Source organism: Ursus arctos, unplaced genomic scaffold (genome assembly GCF_023065955.2).
Source record: "Ursus arctos isolate Adak ecotype North America unplaced genomic scaffold, UrsArc2.0 scaffold_23, whole genome shotgun sequence".
NCBI lineage: Eukaryota > Metazoa > Chordata > Mammalia > Carnivora > Ursidae > Ursus > Ursus arctos.
In genome coordinates, this window is record NW_026622908.1 from 36,763,076 (window position 1) to 36,778,656 (window position 15,581).

Here is a 15,581-nt window from a genome sequence, read left to right on the forward strand (position 1 = left end):
TCCCTTTCTTCCCCAGGTCGGCCAGCAGCATCCTGGGGGCCTCTGACAGAGTTCCAGGGTGACTACTGGTGTGGCAGAGGGAGGCTCGTATAGTGGACGGGAAGCACAGCCTCCCGAGCCTGACTGCCTGGGCGGGAACCCACGTTCCTGGTGTGGAACCTGGGGCAGATCACGCACCCTCAGTCTTCAGTTTGCTCAGCTGCGAAATGGGAGAGTAATAGTACCTTCCTTCTCAGGGCTGTCGCAAGAGTTACATGAAATACTCAGCGTCTAGACTCAGCGCAATGTGTGGCATGCGGGGGGAGTTTGGTCAGGATAGCTGCTATCATTCCCACGTGTCTACTTAAGGTCGTCGTTGAAGTGAAAGGGGAGCAGAGTCTCAGGCCCCACCTCATTTCCAGCCATCGGCAAATGCCAAGTGGCCCCACGCCACAGCTGAGGGAAAGGACCCCCAGGTCACTGTCAATCGCACCCGGGAGCCGGCAGCGCTTCGTCTCTGCTCTCTTCCCCTGCCTGCCAGTGGAATTGGAGCGAGAGAATGGGGCGGAGGTCCGGGCGGACCGTTTCAAAAGGGCTATAGAAACGAGCTTTTTTTCTCCGCGCTGTTTGCCTGACAGGGGAGGCCCCGCCCTGCCCCTCTATCTTCCAGCGCTTTCCTTTTTCTACCTCTTACCACCACCCTCACCCCCACCACCATCTTCTCCTCCAGTCTTTCTTGGCCATTTAATTAGCGTGCTTACTCCCTTTGTGCGGCACGGCCGTCGACCTTCTGTCGTGGACTGGCCCCTTCCCCTCCTCTCCCTGTCCGTGAGCTCTTCAAGCAACTTTCCCACGGAAAAAAGGAAGACCAGGGAGGGCGGGAGAGGTGGGCTGAAGAGAAGGGTTTGCGGGGAACAAAAGACCCTGTGAATTATTCAGAGACACAAGCAGGGGGTTTCTAAAGAGAAGAGAGGGGGGCTGCGGAGTAGGGGCAGGAGTGGCCCCTCTCCCCCTCTCCTCCAGAATTGAGGTTTCTCTATCTCCGGCGAGACTTTGGTTGCTGGAGAGACAAGACCATTGTCAGGCCTGAGGATTCCTGGGTCGGCTCACTACTCCCCCACCCCCCAAACCCACCACTTCTCACCATGGCGTCTGCAGAGCTTTTCTCCTGCCATCGGCCCCCTCCTTCTGCCACCTTGCCAGCTCTTCTCTTTTCTTAGTTTTGTGCTCAAGGGACAGAAATGGAAACTGAGAAGAGCCCAGCAGAATGGGGGAGGGTGTCTTCTGATGGTTAGGCCAGGCAGCTTTGGCTGAGCCGCCTGGAGGATGTGAAATGCATGCCATTCATGGGGTTGCTGATTTCTGGAAGGAGAGCTCAGGCACAGACAGCTGGGGCCCCAGCGGGGTGTGACTGGTGGGGAGGACATGGGCCACCTCCATGGTTTCCATTTTAACCAGCCACCACCGTGGGGGAGGGGGCCGATCAGTTACGGCCAACTCAGCTCTCAACCTCACACTTTACCCTCGATGTCCTCCAGAATCTGAGAACATTGGACTATTACAGCAGGAAAAGGCTTTATCAAGCCCAACTTCCTCTTACAGTTGGGAAACAAAAATGTAAACAACCCCCCCAATTTGCATAGGGCTTGCCTGTTTACAGAGTATTTGACCTAGATCCTAAATCCTCAGAGGGACCCCGAGGACAGAGATGTAGGGTGTCCTGTTTCTGGGTGTGGTAACTCGAATGTGGTCAGCGAAGTGCAGGGAGGCTGTGTGGCTCTCCCAAAGGCACAAAGCCAGTGCCACCCTGGACTAGAAGGCAGGTTTCCTGACCTCCGTGCAGGGCCCCCTCCGCGGTACCCTTCTGCATTCTGTAAGCAATATCCCCCTCCACCTGCAGTTCGCTGCCACCATCCAGAACCTACTCTCACGTTGTCCCTTTCCAGGAATGGCAGGGACACCGCCTCTCCCACAGTATTCCCCGGAGTCCAGGGTCCTCACGGGGACCCTCCCTCTCTTCAGGCCTGGCCCCCTCCCCGGGTTCTTGGGCTACCCAGGGTGCGCTCTGGGGATTGGACTCTTTCCTGGTTAACCAGATTGGGTGTGGAAACCTGCCAGTCCAGTTTGTGGGAACAAAGGTGGCTTTTGTCACCCAGATCACAGCTACTTATCAGCTGGAGAGGGGGGCCTTGGAGCTGGTAGGGGGCAGGCAGGTGCGGGCTGGACTACAAGCGCTGCCCCCTGGTGGGGAGCTGGGGAATAGGCACAGGCTACTGGACCCTTCTCTCCGGGTCTCCAGACCAGCTGTGGGGAGACCAGTCAGCCCTGTGGCGGACCCAGGGCTGAGGCAGCTACCCTGCTCTTAAGCACTGAGGCAGGGAATCTTCAAGAAGCCCCTCTTCCCCTCCCCCGGCATCTGCTAACTTCAGACCCTCACAGGTTCACTGGTAAGGAGATTGAGGCTCAGAAAAAATTGAGGGAGGTCGTGAGGAGTTACTGGCCGGGTTGGGACTCGAACCTGGTTTTCCTGACTTCTGTCTACCATACCCTGCCTGGCCCTGTGGGGCAGGCCATGGAGTCCAGAAGCAAGGCTGGGCCTCTGTTCTTGGCTGACTTCCCTTTGTGTTGAATTCAGCCTTCCCTTCCCCCCATGCGGGTTTGATTTATTCTGGGGGAGAAGTAGCCCATGGTGGGTGACACAAACACTCCCATATGTTCTTTCACATCCTTCTCGCAGCCCCAGTGCACATGTCACCATCCCAGGAAGGGACGGGGGCCCCGGGAAGACTCAGCTGGGGAAGCACCCATCACTGCGGGCTTGTGGGGGACAGGCAGACCCCCTGCGCAGCCCCATGCCAACTCCTCTGTCTTGGTCGTGGCTTTATTCTGTACGCTCTCTGGGCTCCCACGTTCTCTGTCTGCAACGTGGGTGATAGAAGGTTCGCACAGACACAAGAGCGTAGCATGGTGAGTGGCTACGACGTGGGCTCTAGTCAGACTTGCTGGGTGTGAATCCTTAGCTGTGTGGCCTCCATCAGGCTTGCTTAACCTCTCTGTGCCTCAGCCTCCTTGCCTCTTAAAATGAGGTTGATGATAACAGCACCTCTCGCGCAGGTTGTTGAAGTCTTATAAACGGTGACCCGTTAGGACTGTGCCTGGTGCCACGTGGGCTCTGTGCCTCTTCGCCAGGACCACGCGTGGATGAAGGGCCACAGGCTGTCTTGTTCACTGCTGCGTCCCCAGGCTCCAGCAGAAGTAGGGCTCAATATGAATGGGCAAATCAACAAATAATAAACAACCTAAAGAAACAAGGGGACGTGCCCTTCCCCCTCCTGTTTTCCCAGCACAACCCTGCCCCCACAGCAGCACTGCTGGCTTCTCCGGCTCTCTGGCTCCTGGAGTCATCTGTGACCCAGTCCATGCGTCTCCAGGCCCACTTTCCCCTCTGAGCCCAGCTGTAGAAGCCTGGGTGGCAAGAGGTTGGGGGGGTGGATGGCGCAAGACCCAGCCCCACATGTCCCATATTTTTCTATTCGGCGTCGTGGGAGGCCTCGCCTTTCCCAGGCAGCTGTGCAGACTGCTCTCCAGCCTGGCTCGGGTTTCTGGGGAGAAGGACAGAGGAGGAGGCTCTGCCTGATATTTAGATTTCTCAGGGAAAAGGAGGGGTGACAGCTGTCGGAGCAGTGGTTTCCCAGTGTTGGGCTGGGACGGGCTGGAGCTGCATCCTCCAGGCAGAAGCTAGTGACAGTACGGTTTCCTGTGCCCCACCGGTGGGAATGCTGATTCAGGCCCGGGGCTCTGTCTTTTTAAACGCTTCTCAGGTGACTCTCAGTTGACGTCTCTGTACACCCAAGTGTGAGCTTGCTTCTTTATCATTCGGTCAGCCAGGACTCACTGAGTGCCTGCTAGTGTTGGGCTCCCAGTGAAACAAAGATATTTGCCTTTCTAGAGCCTGTGATTCTGGAAAGGGAGGTAATAAAGCAACAACTTATTTTTTAAAAAAATTGTTAAGTTCCATGAAAAAAAAATAGAGCGAGGTAAGAGGCATTGAGGTGGGATGGGAGGGATGCATCACAGTAGTAAATGAGATGGTCTTAGGAGCCTCACGAAAGGGTCAGCGCCGACTGAAGGATTCGTAGAAGGAGGCTCAGCAGCTCTCTGCTGGTAGAGCCTTTCAGGCAGAGGGAACAGCATATGCAAAGGCTCCGAGGAAGGAGCATGGCTGGCATTTGGGAAGAACAGCTGCAGCAGAGTAAAATGGCGAGTGATCTTGGAGAGACCAGGGAGGTGAGGGCCGGAGGGTGTTGGCAGCTCATACGGACATGTAGGCCTTGCTGAGACCTTGAGTGAAATGAGGAGCCATTCTGAGTTTTGGGGTTCTGAGTGGAGGGGTGACCTGGTCTTAGATTTTAAAGGTAACACTCCTGGGGGCACCTGGGTGGCTGTCGAATGAGCATCTAATTCTTGATTTTGGCTCAGGTCCTGATCTCAGGATCATGGGATCGAGCCCTGCGTCGGGCTCCACACTCAGCAGGAAGTCTGCTTGAGGTTCTCTGTCTCCTTCTGCCCCACCCCCCCAAAAGAAATCAATTAAATCTTTAAAAATAAATAAATAAAGGTAACCCCTCTGGTTGTGGTGCTAAGAACTGACTCTGCCTTTAATAGGGGTAAGTAGTTTCTGTATGAAAGGGGAACCCCTCGGTGGGTGAATTTTTGGGGTTCCAACACTGACCTATTTTGTCCCGCTTGTCAAAACCATAATGTATGTCTCTTGCCTTCCGCAGGGTCCCCACCGTGCCAGTGAAGAGCCTGAATGGGTCCAGTCCTGTGAATCCTGCCTTGGCAGGTAAGAGACACTCTGGGCTGCCCCAGCTCCGGGCAGAGGAAGGAAGCTGTAAAGTCGGCAGTGAGCATTTTATAAAAGAGAAAGCATCAGAGTGAAGGAGGATTTTAGGAGTGGGGCTGGAAGGGCAGGAAGGGTGTGGGAGACTGACTGTTAAAAGCAAAGCATGCTGGGGTGCCTGGGTGGCGCAGTCGTTGAGCCGCTGCCTTCGGCTCGGGGTGTGATCCCAGCGTTATGGGATCGAGCCCCACATCAGGCTCCTCCGCTATGAGCCTGCTTCTTCCTCTCCCACTCCCCCTGCTTGTGTTCCCTCTCTCGCTGGCTGTCTCTCTGTCAAATAAATAAATAAAATCTTTAAAAAACAAAAAAAAACAAAAAAAAACAAAAAAACAAAGCATGCTGTTGAGGGTGAGTGAACACAGATATTTCTGGGGAAAGCTGCGAGGAAGGGGAGGTGGAGAATGTGTTCCGAGAACTCTGCTGGGAAGCGGGAGAGTGGGTTTGTGGGGAGGGCGGTTTATGGGATGCTGGCAGCTCATTCTGCAGTCCTTCCTCATGCCCTGCCCTTCCAGGAATCACTGGGATCCTCATGAGCGCCGCAGGGCTGCCTGTGTGTCTCACCAGGCCCCCAAAGCTGGTCCTCCACCCGCCCCCGGTCAGCAAGAGCGAAATCAAATCCATCCCAGGGGTTTCCAACATGAGCCGCAAGACAACCAAAAAACAAGCCAAGAAAGGTATCAGCCTCCTTATCTTAAGGGGTAGGGGAGTCAAAGTTTTGGGCCCCTTGGGGCGCCTGGGTGGCACAGCGGTTAAGCGTCTGCCTTCGGCTCAGGGCGTGGTCCTGGCGTTGTGGGATGGAGCCCCACATCAGGCTCCTCTGCTGTGAGCCTGCTTCTTCCTCTCCCACTCCCCCTGCTTGTGTTCCCTCTCTCGCTGGCTGTCTCTATCTCTGTCAAATAAATAAATAAAAAAAATCTTTAAAAAAAAAAAAGAGGTTTGGGTCCCAGCCTTAGCTCGGCCTCCATCGCTAAAGGTCATACCTGTGGCTTCACCCTCTGTGCTTTTGTTCCGCCTCTGCTAAGTGGGCCCAGCTGGTACCTGTTTCAGGGATTGTACCAAAGTGGATTGTGTATGAATCAGGTGGAGACGCTTTAAGAAGGATAAAAATGCAGCCCAGAAATACAGAAACATAAAACCACAAAGTGTGACACAAACAAAATACGATACAGAGGAAGATCTCTGCGGCATGGGCACCCAAACAGACTGGGCTCAAACCCTGACTTTGCCATTGCGAGGCGTGTGACCGCAGAGAGCCTGCGTCCATACCTTTGCGATGGGGTAGAAATGCTCACACCAGTGTCGGGCAGGTGTGCCCCAGAATTCGTCCAAGCCAGCTGGGGAGTAACCATTGTCCTGTGTCCCTCTAGAGCCCCCAGACCCTGGCCACGCGAACCTTCCTTCAGGCCCTCCTTCCTGCCCGTGCACAATCCCGCCACTCAGGGGTCCATACCTGCGTCTACACTCGCTCCAAAGGACCCCGCCTCAGCTCTGCAGCTGGTCTTTCCGGCTGCTGGTCCTGGTTGTGAAATGTTTTGACCATCACCCCAAGCCCCCACCTTGAAACCATGTTTTGAAGTTTCATTGGGATCTCACCTATATTGTAACTTGGCCCAGGGCCTGGCAAGTCGTAGGCTCTCAATTAATAGATGCTTAATTCTTGGGAGCAGGACAGTGGGAAGGAAGGGCCTGCATCCCTGCTTTTGGCGGCTGCGCGATCCGCTTCCTCAAACCCTTGCCTTCCTTTCCTGCTCCCTCCAAAGTTCTCTCCTTAAATGAACTCGATTGCCTTGTTCATCATCTGATAAGAAAGGGCAGGATTTCACACTTTCATGCTCTTCCTGTGATTAGTAGTAGCTTGGGTTGGACCCTTAGCTGGAAAAGCACCCCAGGACTGTGTGTCCGTTAGCTCGCTGCGTTGTCAAAGCACCCCTCTGAGCGAGCGAGAAAACAGACACTCGAGCAGCTTAGAGAGGTAGGTGCCCCGGGAGGCACTGACCCATCGAAGGCCCTGTCATCCTGCCTCCTGCCTTCACACCGGGCTGCCTCCTCCGGGTCCCTGGCCCCCAGAAACCAGATTTTCTGCAGCCTGGTGGGATGCTTCCCCCGGCCGGGCTGTCTGCTGGCAGGCACAGCACCGTCAGTGGCCAAGGAACACCATCTTGAAGCTGTGGGCCTCACTTCCTGCTTTCCCATGAAAATAATACCACTCCGACACCACATTCTAGATCGAGACAGTACTTAGCACATTGCAAAGGGAAAGCGATAAGCCTACCTCATGGGTGTTTTTTTTTTTTTTTTTTTTTAACGTGTAACAGTTTACACAGTGCCTTCAGGCGTCCCCTCACCACATGGATTGGGCATGCCCAGGCTGGGATGATATGGAAGGGAAACTCACTCGCCCTATCTCGGGCGAAAAGCGGGTTTGGCGATAATAGGCCCCAGGGGGATGTCAGGGAAAAGACTGCGGGAGGTAAAGAGAGGCACAAACACCTCCCACCCCGTCAGACACCTCTGTGTCTCTCTTTCCTCCATCTGCTGATTCCCTTTCAGAGTCTTAAATCCGATTGCAGAATGAATTGCTCCCCTTTTCTGCTGGGAGCCTGGCCGATGACGCCCCTCTCTGGCCTGCCCCGCTTGACAAGGCTGTTTGATCCCTTACCTCTCTCTGTCTTGGTGGCCCACCAACTGTCCTGTCCCCCGTCCTCCCCCAACAGGTAAAACTCCGGAGGAAGTGCTGAAGAAGTACCTGCAGAAAGTCCGTCACCCCCCGGATGAGGTGAGTGCAGGGGGAGCGGGGCAGGGCTCACCTGCCAGCATTTCTCCTGCTGGGTTTTTCCTCCGGATGCGGTGGGAGCAGCTTTCTGTGTCTTGACCGGTACAGAGCTGGTCAGAGCTGACACGGGGCTCTGAGGTCGGTGGTCTGGAGCTCCAGACACCCCTTGACCCGCTTACCCACCCCGTTTAGCAAAGAGCTACCCTTCCATGAACAGTCTGAATTTAAGACGAACAGTACGGTAAGCTACGGGAACTGAGTTTTAAATGGGCCTGATGTAGATCGGTGGTTCTCAGCCAGTCGGGATTTTGCAAGTCTGGAGGGGAGAGGGAATGCTTGTGGGCACAGGCCGAGGGTGCCAAACACCCACACGTGCCCAGGACAGCCTGCTCAGTGAAGAATTCTCCAACCCCAAATGCAAATAGCGCCAAGTTTGAGGAATCCTCTTGTAGACCGATTTAAATCGCAGCCCCTCTTGGTACCCTGCACGAACAATTTCTTTGCGAACGTAGAGCTGAAAGGGTCTATCGGCAAGAGTCTGTTTCCTCCCCAAGTCACTGGAGAACACCAAGGAAGGACAGGGCATCATCATTGCGCCGAAGGAGATTAGAGCTTTGTGGGTGAGCCCCAGGAAGCACGGACCGCGACCAGCAATTATTTTAAGAATTGTTCTGTTGCGTAAAGTGAGATAAAGCTACATTTAGGTTCCCAAAGGCACCTCTGTCTCTATCTTGGTTTGTGGGTTTTCTAGAAGAGTAGCAGGGACAACTCGCCTGACCTCTAACCATGCGAAGATCACGGTGGAGATGCTCTGGCTTCCCAGGCCCGGGCGAGAGCTGACGGCCTCTCTGCTCTGTTCCCTCCCACCCCCAGGACTGCACCATCTGCATGGAGCGCCTCACGGCCCCCTCGGGCTACAAGGGCCTGCAGCCAACAGTCAAGCCCGACCTGGTGGGCAAGCTGTCCCGATGCGGCCACGTCTACCACATCTACTGTCTGGTCGCCATGTACAACAACGGCAACAAGGTTAGCGCCGGCCGGGGGAGGGGGTGGCGCCTGCCACCTGTGTGCGGGGCCCTATGGGGGTTGCGCCCCGGTGATCTGGGGCGCCTTGGCTGTTCTTAGCAGGATCAGGCCTCCACGAAAATTATAACCTGTCTTAGCCAACTGCCCCCAGTCTCTACACTGGGTATGACGGTCTGAGAAGTGTGGACTTCCAGTCCCTGAAGGTTCTTAGGGTGGGACGTCCATGAGAATGGGCCCATGGTGGTGCTCATTGCTACCAGTGTAGATGGATTTCCCAGATTGCCCATCCTTCTCCAGGGCTAGAGATTTTCAGCTACGATTCATTTTCTTTGGACAATTTCAAAACACCCTCGATCACCCTTTCAGAGGCATTAGGGACGGTTGCCAAAGCGTTCCTGGTCGGCCCTTCGAAGCCTCCAGTTGGAGGAAGGGAAGGCTGTTTGTGATGCTCTCTTGTCCATTATTGATGGTGAAGTGGTACCCTCCTTGAAGCTGGTTCCCAGGAATCTAGAAGTCTCCTCACGCTGTCCGAGCTTTCTCGAAGCCACTGACTTTTCTCATGGTCTTCGCTGTGCCTGGAATAACCATCACTCTCCTATCTCCATGAATTCAAATCCTACTTGCTTCTCCAGACCGGCTTGGATTGCATCAGAGTCTGAGATTTCCCTGATATCCTCAGCTGCTTACTCATTCCCCACGCCCCCCCCCCCAAAAAAAAAAGTCTGGCTTTCGGAGGCTGCTCTGGACTTCTCCTGCTGTGGGAAAAAGTAGAGGCAAGAGAGGCTGGAACCCTGGCTTAGCAACTGAATGACCTTGGGCAAGATTTTCAGTCTCTCTGAGATTTCATTTTGCATCTGGAAATGGAGATAAAACAATACCTACTTTACAGGGTATTATTACCATTATTATTCAATGTGATATCTCCTTGATATGAGAGCTGTAATTTTCCCCCTTCATCTTTATATAGCCCTGTGATTTAAGTTCCCATAGCACCGACCTTGGGGTCTTTCTCTGTCTCAGAGAGCTCACGCTCAGTCACTGATGGCGAAACCTGTCCGGATCTGGTGCTCACTTTCCTGACCCTAGGTTAAAGGGTTTCATTGGGACTTTGCATTTTAAGAGGTTATTTTGGATTTAAAGGGGTTTTTAGCACATTCATTCCCTTTCTGGTGTCTGTTTTCAAGAATAATCTAGCACCTTTTGGCATTTATTTCCATAGTGCTTTAGAAATATGTCTCAAGACACTAGCCTTCCTTCTTTTTGCACTAATACTTTGAAGCGTGCATTTTAAATTTTCTTTGCACAGAAGACGGAACAAAAGGGCCCGGAGAGAAACGAACTGGAGTGATTCACCCCCACCCAAGGTCATGAAGCAAGTTAAGGCCAGAGCAGAGAGCGGGACCCTGGGCTCTTGACCCCAAGCCTTGGGTTTCCTTCCATCGATCACATGAAGGAACCTTCTCCATTGCCCTGAATACGAGTTATTCTTTTAAATTCGTAGAGCTTCCGTTGAAAAGTCCCCACATAGCTCCGTAAAGGATCTCTGTTGTCCTGAGGTGGTGCGGATGTCCTGGAGAGCTTCCGTCCCCGCTGTGCGACAGTCCCTTCTTCACACATTGCTCCCTGCTCACATCTTCCTTCTCACCCACTTTCTTCAGGAAAGCCTGGGAACAAGGCTTCTCCCACCCACACATGCCACGCCTCGCTGCCCCCCCGCCCCCCGGCTGTGAAGCCAGGGCCCCTTATATCTCTGCATCCAGAGTCTGGCCCTGCCCTCCAACACAGCCAGCGAGGGGCCTATCCTTCAACTGTGCTGTGCCTCAGTCTTCCTATCTGTCAAAGGGGCTCATTTTTAAGGCTAATAATAATAATAAAGCTAATATTCCTTTTCAGCCTCTATCAGGTGAGGCCTAAATGAAACAGGGTGTAAACTCTGTCGTAAGGTTTAAAATGCTGTAACTAATGACCCAATCCCTCCTTCACGGCGTGTGTAGACCTTGTCGTCCCTCCTTCAAAGCCAATTCACAGCTCTTCTTCAGGGACCATTTTCTTAAAAGTCAGCTTCATCTACTCCCGCACATGGCACCCACTCTCTCTTTCCAGAGCAGTGGTTTGCAAACCTGTACGAGCATTAGACTGGCCACAGAGATCATAAAAGCACGAATAACATTTAGATACACCACGTCATGGTGTATAACACTTCCTGTGGGTTATCTAATTTAATCTTTCCAACAACCCGGTGAGACAGATACTATTATTTTCCTTGTTCTGTAAAAAAACAAAAACAAAAAACACAAGGCCCAGAGAAGTTAATTAATTTGCCCAAGGTCACACAGCAGGTGGATGGCAGAGCTGAGAATGAAGTCCAGGGAGTTTGACTTCAGAGTTCGTACTCTTAACCGCTATGTTCTGTAGCCAACCCCCCACCCTCGACCAATCCAACTGGGTGTCCTGGGGAGCGATCCAGGCATCTTTATTTCTAGCAAGCTCCTCAGGGCTTGTGATGCTTGGCAGTTCAGCAGTGGGGGCTCCCTCGTGCTTTGTTGTCTGTCCCACTCATTAGTACTTAGCAGTTAAATAACGAATGTACCCTGCCCGTGGGAGCTGGTCTCCCTTTCAAGGGTGGGGTCCCTCGTACACGTCCCTTAGTAGGGAGCTGAGTTGTGGAATGTACTTATTTGGGTGCATTTTGTTCCCCTGGCCCTTTATCTTTGTTTCCTTCCAGCGCTGGGTGGGGAGGTTGTTACCAAAACTGATTCCCCATCTGGCTGTTCCTGCCTTGTCCCCTCAGGATGGCAGTCTGCAGTGTCCAACCTGTAAGACTATTTATGGAGTGAAGACGGGTACCCAGCCCCCGGGGAAGATGGAGTACCACCTCATCCCCCACTCCCTGCCCGGCCACCCCGACTGCAAAACCATCCGGATCGTCTACAGCATCCCTCCCGGCATTCAGGTGAGCCCACGCTCCGCCATGGCTGTATAGTGTTTTAAGTGTCCATGTTTGCAGGTAATATGTGTGTCTTCCTCTGTGCAGGCGGCTGGAACAAAAGACCATAGATCGGGTGGCTTTTAAACAACAGGAATTTATTTCTCACGTTCTGGAGGCTGGGAAGTCCAAGGTCAGGGTGCTGGCAGATTCCCTGTCTGGTAAGGGCCTGCCTCCTAGTTCATAGATGTCTTTCCCCCTCTAGCGGGTTGAGGAAGACAGCACACAGGTCCACAAGCAAGATACTTCCAACTCGTACAAGTCACATGGAAGAAATAAAATAGGGGCGTGTGATAGTCTGTGAAAGAATTGAATAATAAACCTGGTTCTTCCCTGAGGGGCTTACCAGCCAGTCTGGGAAGATAAGTACACAGCACTGAAGTATAGGGCAGAACGCGGTGTGCACCAGGGGTCACTGCCGCGGGAGGCCGCACAGGGTCTCCAAGTCTGACGGGCCTGGGTTCTGACTGCTGGCTGACTCCCTATTGGCCGGTACCTTGCGCGACCACTTGACCTTTCTGAGCTTGGTGTCCTTATCTGCACAGCGGGAGCCTCCCGCGCAGGGTCTGTGAGGCTAGGAGTCGCGTTGCACGTGCACGTTTGGTATCGGGCCCAGGGCTCCGGCGCTCAGGGCCTGGTCCCTGGCGTTCTCTGAGTATGCTGCTTGTCAGGGTGAGGAAGAGGGCTTATGTCCGTCTGTCTGGGAGGGCTGGAGGAGACTTCCCGCTGCAGGGCACTGACGTGAGAGCCGTGAGAGCCACGAAGTCGCGGAGAACGTTTGTAGCAGAAGGACACAACGGAGTCGTAGCGGACAGGTGTTGAAGGCCCACGAGGACGAGTCTAATGTGGGGCTTACGACTTGCAAAGGTGGGGGATGGGAGGAGGGCGCATGAAGGATGGAGAAGACTAGACAGTGAAGGAGGACTGTGGCCAGGCCATGGAAGGACATGCGGGGGGCTGCAACTTCGCCTGCCAGGCTGTGGGGAGCCCTGCGAGGCTCCTGGCGGGACTGGCAGTAGGGAAAGTTGTGTCGTGGGGAATGCGCTTCAGGAAGGCCAGCCCGGCAGAAGAATGAGGGATGATGACCTGATGGGCCAGTTAGAGACCGCTCCGGTCGCGGGTCCTGAACACGGGAGGCGCTGGGGACAAGGGAGAGCGAGATATGGGTGGGTGCGGGGGGCCGCCGAGACTTCCGGAATGGTGGGAGGCAGCCAGTTGGGATGGAGGGGACATGACTGATGACATGGGAGTCGGGAGAAACAGCCGAGGCCGTGGCGGCGAGTGGAAGAGACCGCAGTGGGCGAAGTCGGGCGGGGCAATTTCGCGGGAGGCTCTTTTCCCAGGCTCCGGGATTGGAGATTGGAGGGGGCACTAGGCGGTCGAGGGGCTCCTCCAGGAAAACCCAAGCGTGTGTCAAGGGAAATGCATCTCTCTGGGGTCAGGACAGCCGCTCCGTAGACCCATCCCTGAGAGTCCGCAGCAGGACACCCAGGGCCAAGTCTGTCCCTGTCCCCAGAGACTCCCCGAGTACCCAAGGGCTTGGGCTTCCATGAGGAGTCGAGAAGTTGAAGCTCCGCCTTCACTTCAGAGGAGGGTTCCCTGGGCGAGAAACTCGATGCGGGGGAGGTAGTCGTGACTGCTGTGCTTAGCGACAGCCGGGAGCGCGCAGCCGGGCTGGGTCGGTGCCAGGCGGCCGTCCGTGCTGGCCGCACCCCGGGCACGTCCCAGGCGGGCGAGGCGCAGGCAGGGCCGTGGTGGGAATGGGCCCTTCCGCCGGGCAGCCTGGCCGGCAAACAGCCGTGGCCGTGAGCGCCTTGTAAATGTGGACTGATGTCGCATGAATACGAAATTCGGAGCTGTGGGCCCCGCATCTCCGAGCATCTCCAGGAAGACGGGGTTGCCTCTCGGCCCCAGGCACCTCTCCCTTCTCCAGGAGTGCCCTTAAACGCTGTTCAGTTTGCCACAGTATAGATGACCTTCAACCACGCTATTAAAATGTTGATATCACAGGATTTTAACATCAGTTTGGAACCACCATCCACTGTAAGACAAAACAAAACGAAAAAAACCAACAAAACCCCCAAAAGTCTGTGTTTTCTTGCAATTTTGTCATTCATGCATTCATTCGCTCGTTCACTCATTGTTTTCAGCCAGAACTCGTTCACCATTTGTGTGAGAGCTTGTGCCGGGAGCCGCATGGGTTTACCAGTATTATATTGGTGTCATCTAGAAGGGACTTTCAAGGGGCTCCACAGACCCACAGGAGTCAGAGATGCTCAGAAATTACAGGCAGACTTTTGTATGTGGGCGGGAACGGGTTGGGGGAAATCTGTGCGGTGGTAATGGGAGAAAACCCCGCCTTTTTCCTGAGCTGCTCAGGGGGCCTGTGGACTCATGCTGGACCCCGATTAGGACGCCTGGTTTCTGGCTGATTTCTGCTTCGGTTTCTTTCCCACCCTGCGGCCCGAGACTGCTTGCCTAATTGGGGTTTTGGTGCACCCCACATTCACCGCAGCATTACTCACAATGGCCAAGACAGGGAAGGAACCTCACTGTCCCTCAGTGGGTGAGTGGATTAAGAAGGTGATCGCACGGCCCCTGGCCCAGAGGCACTTCTGTGATTCTGAGTCGGTTGGAGGTAAACAGGTCAGTGCGCCCCAGGAAACCTGGACTTGAGTTTTGGCAAAGCTGTTGGAGAAGCCCTGTAACCTCTCTAGGGGGCAGGTTTTCCTCTTTTGTAAAACAAAAGACCCGGCATAGCTGATGGAGCTTTTCTAGGCACCGGGGCCAAGTGCACTTAACATTCACATTCTCCCTATTTAACGGATGGGGAACCCACGCCCCGGGAGAGGGCTCCAGCCAACACCCCTGGGAGGCGACAGCTCTGGGTCCAAACCCAGGTCTAATGACTCCACGGGGCATGCGTGAAACCGCTACTGTCACGGCCTGGGGATCTGTTCTCTGTCTAGACACTACGACCCTTAGTATTGTCATCATTGTTTGAATTCGTCACGGTCTGCACCGCTTCATTAAAAATTTTTTGAAAACTCCCCTTTGCTGTCTTTCTTTCTGTTTTCAGGGGCCAGAACACCCGAATCCTGGGAAGAGTTTCAGCGCCCGTGGCTTCCCACGACACTGTTACCTTCCAGACAGCGAGAAGGGGAGAAAAGTAAGAGCGGGAGTCTGGGTGGGGCGGGGGAGGACTGACTTCTCTGACAGGGCCCCAAGTTTTGCTTCCTGCCATGCACAATCTAAAAAGAGCGGGGCCTCTTTTTACTCTTAGACGCACATGGTAACCAAGGTCATATTTGAGTCAGCCGTAGGTAAGGGTGCATAGGGTTAGAATTTGTTTCGCTTGCGGGGAGGTGGGGACAGGGCTGTGTCCTCTCCTGGATAGTACTGGCAAAAATTCACCCATTTTAGGACCCTTTCTCTCAGGCTTTGCTCCTTAGCAGCTGGTCCAGGGACCAGCACCGGGGGCCACACCTACAAGCTTGGTAGAAATGCAGAAGCTTAGAACCAGTTCATTTTAACAAGATGCCAGGTGATCTGACAGCACGTTAAAGCTGCGGAGGCATTGCCCTGGGGCAGGGTTCTTAATTTGGGGGAGATTCCTTTTTTATAATGTGCTTTTCTACTCTCTGCCTGTCCCAAAAAGGCAAATGGAAAAATCACTGGGTTCCTGGATTCCCAGTGATTTGTGGTCAGGCTTCGGTGGTTCTGTAAATTGTAAAGTTAGAATAAAGTTTTTATGTTCGTTTTTCTGTGGCGAAGGCCAGAAAATCATTGGATTTTCAAAACTTTCCCTCATCTCAAAAAGGATAAGAACCATTGGTCTAGGGGGGTGTTGTGCCCCTTCTGGTGGGGTGCTAGGGGGCAATGCTGGACAAGAGGTGGATTTTATTTTATTTTTT

General features: G+C 54.0%; 1 protein-coding gene across 2 annotated transcripts in view; it reads left to right on the top strand.

Moving 5' to 3' along the window:
* DTX4 (deltex E3 ubiquitin ligase 4) overlaps positions 1 to 15,581 on the top strand; it is a 34,145-nt gene that overhangs the window by 11,570 nt on the left and 6,994 nt on the right. For both annotated transcript variants that reach the window (XM_057317324.1, XM_026487155.4), the window contains exons 3-8: positions 4,764 to 4,825; positions 5,395 to 5,556; positions 7,597 to 7,658; positions 8,529 to 8,681; positions 11,473 to 11,634; positions 14,747 to 14,836. In XM_057317324.1, the coding sequence (XP_057173307.1) occupies positions 4,764 to 4,825; positions 5,395 to 5,556; positions 7,597 to 7,658; positions 8,529 to 8,681; positions 11,473 to 11,634; positions 14,747 to 14,836 (691 nt within the window). The remainder of the gene's footprint in view (positions 1 to 4,763; positions 4,826 to 5,394; positions 5,557 to 7,596; positions 7,659 to 8,528; positions 8,682 to 11,472; positions 11,635 to 14,746; positions 14,837 to 15,581) is intronic.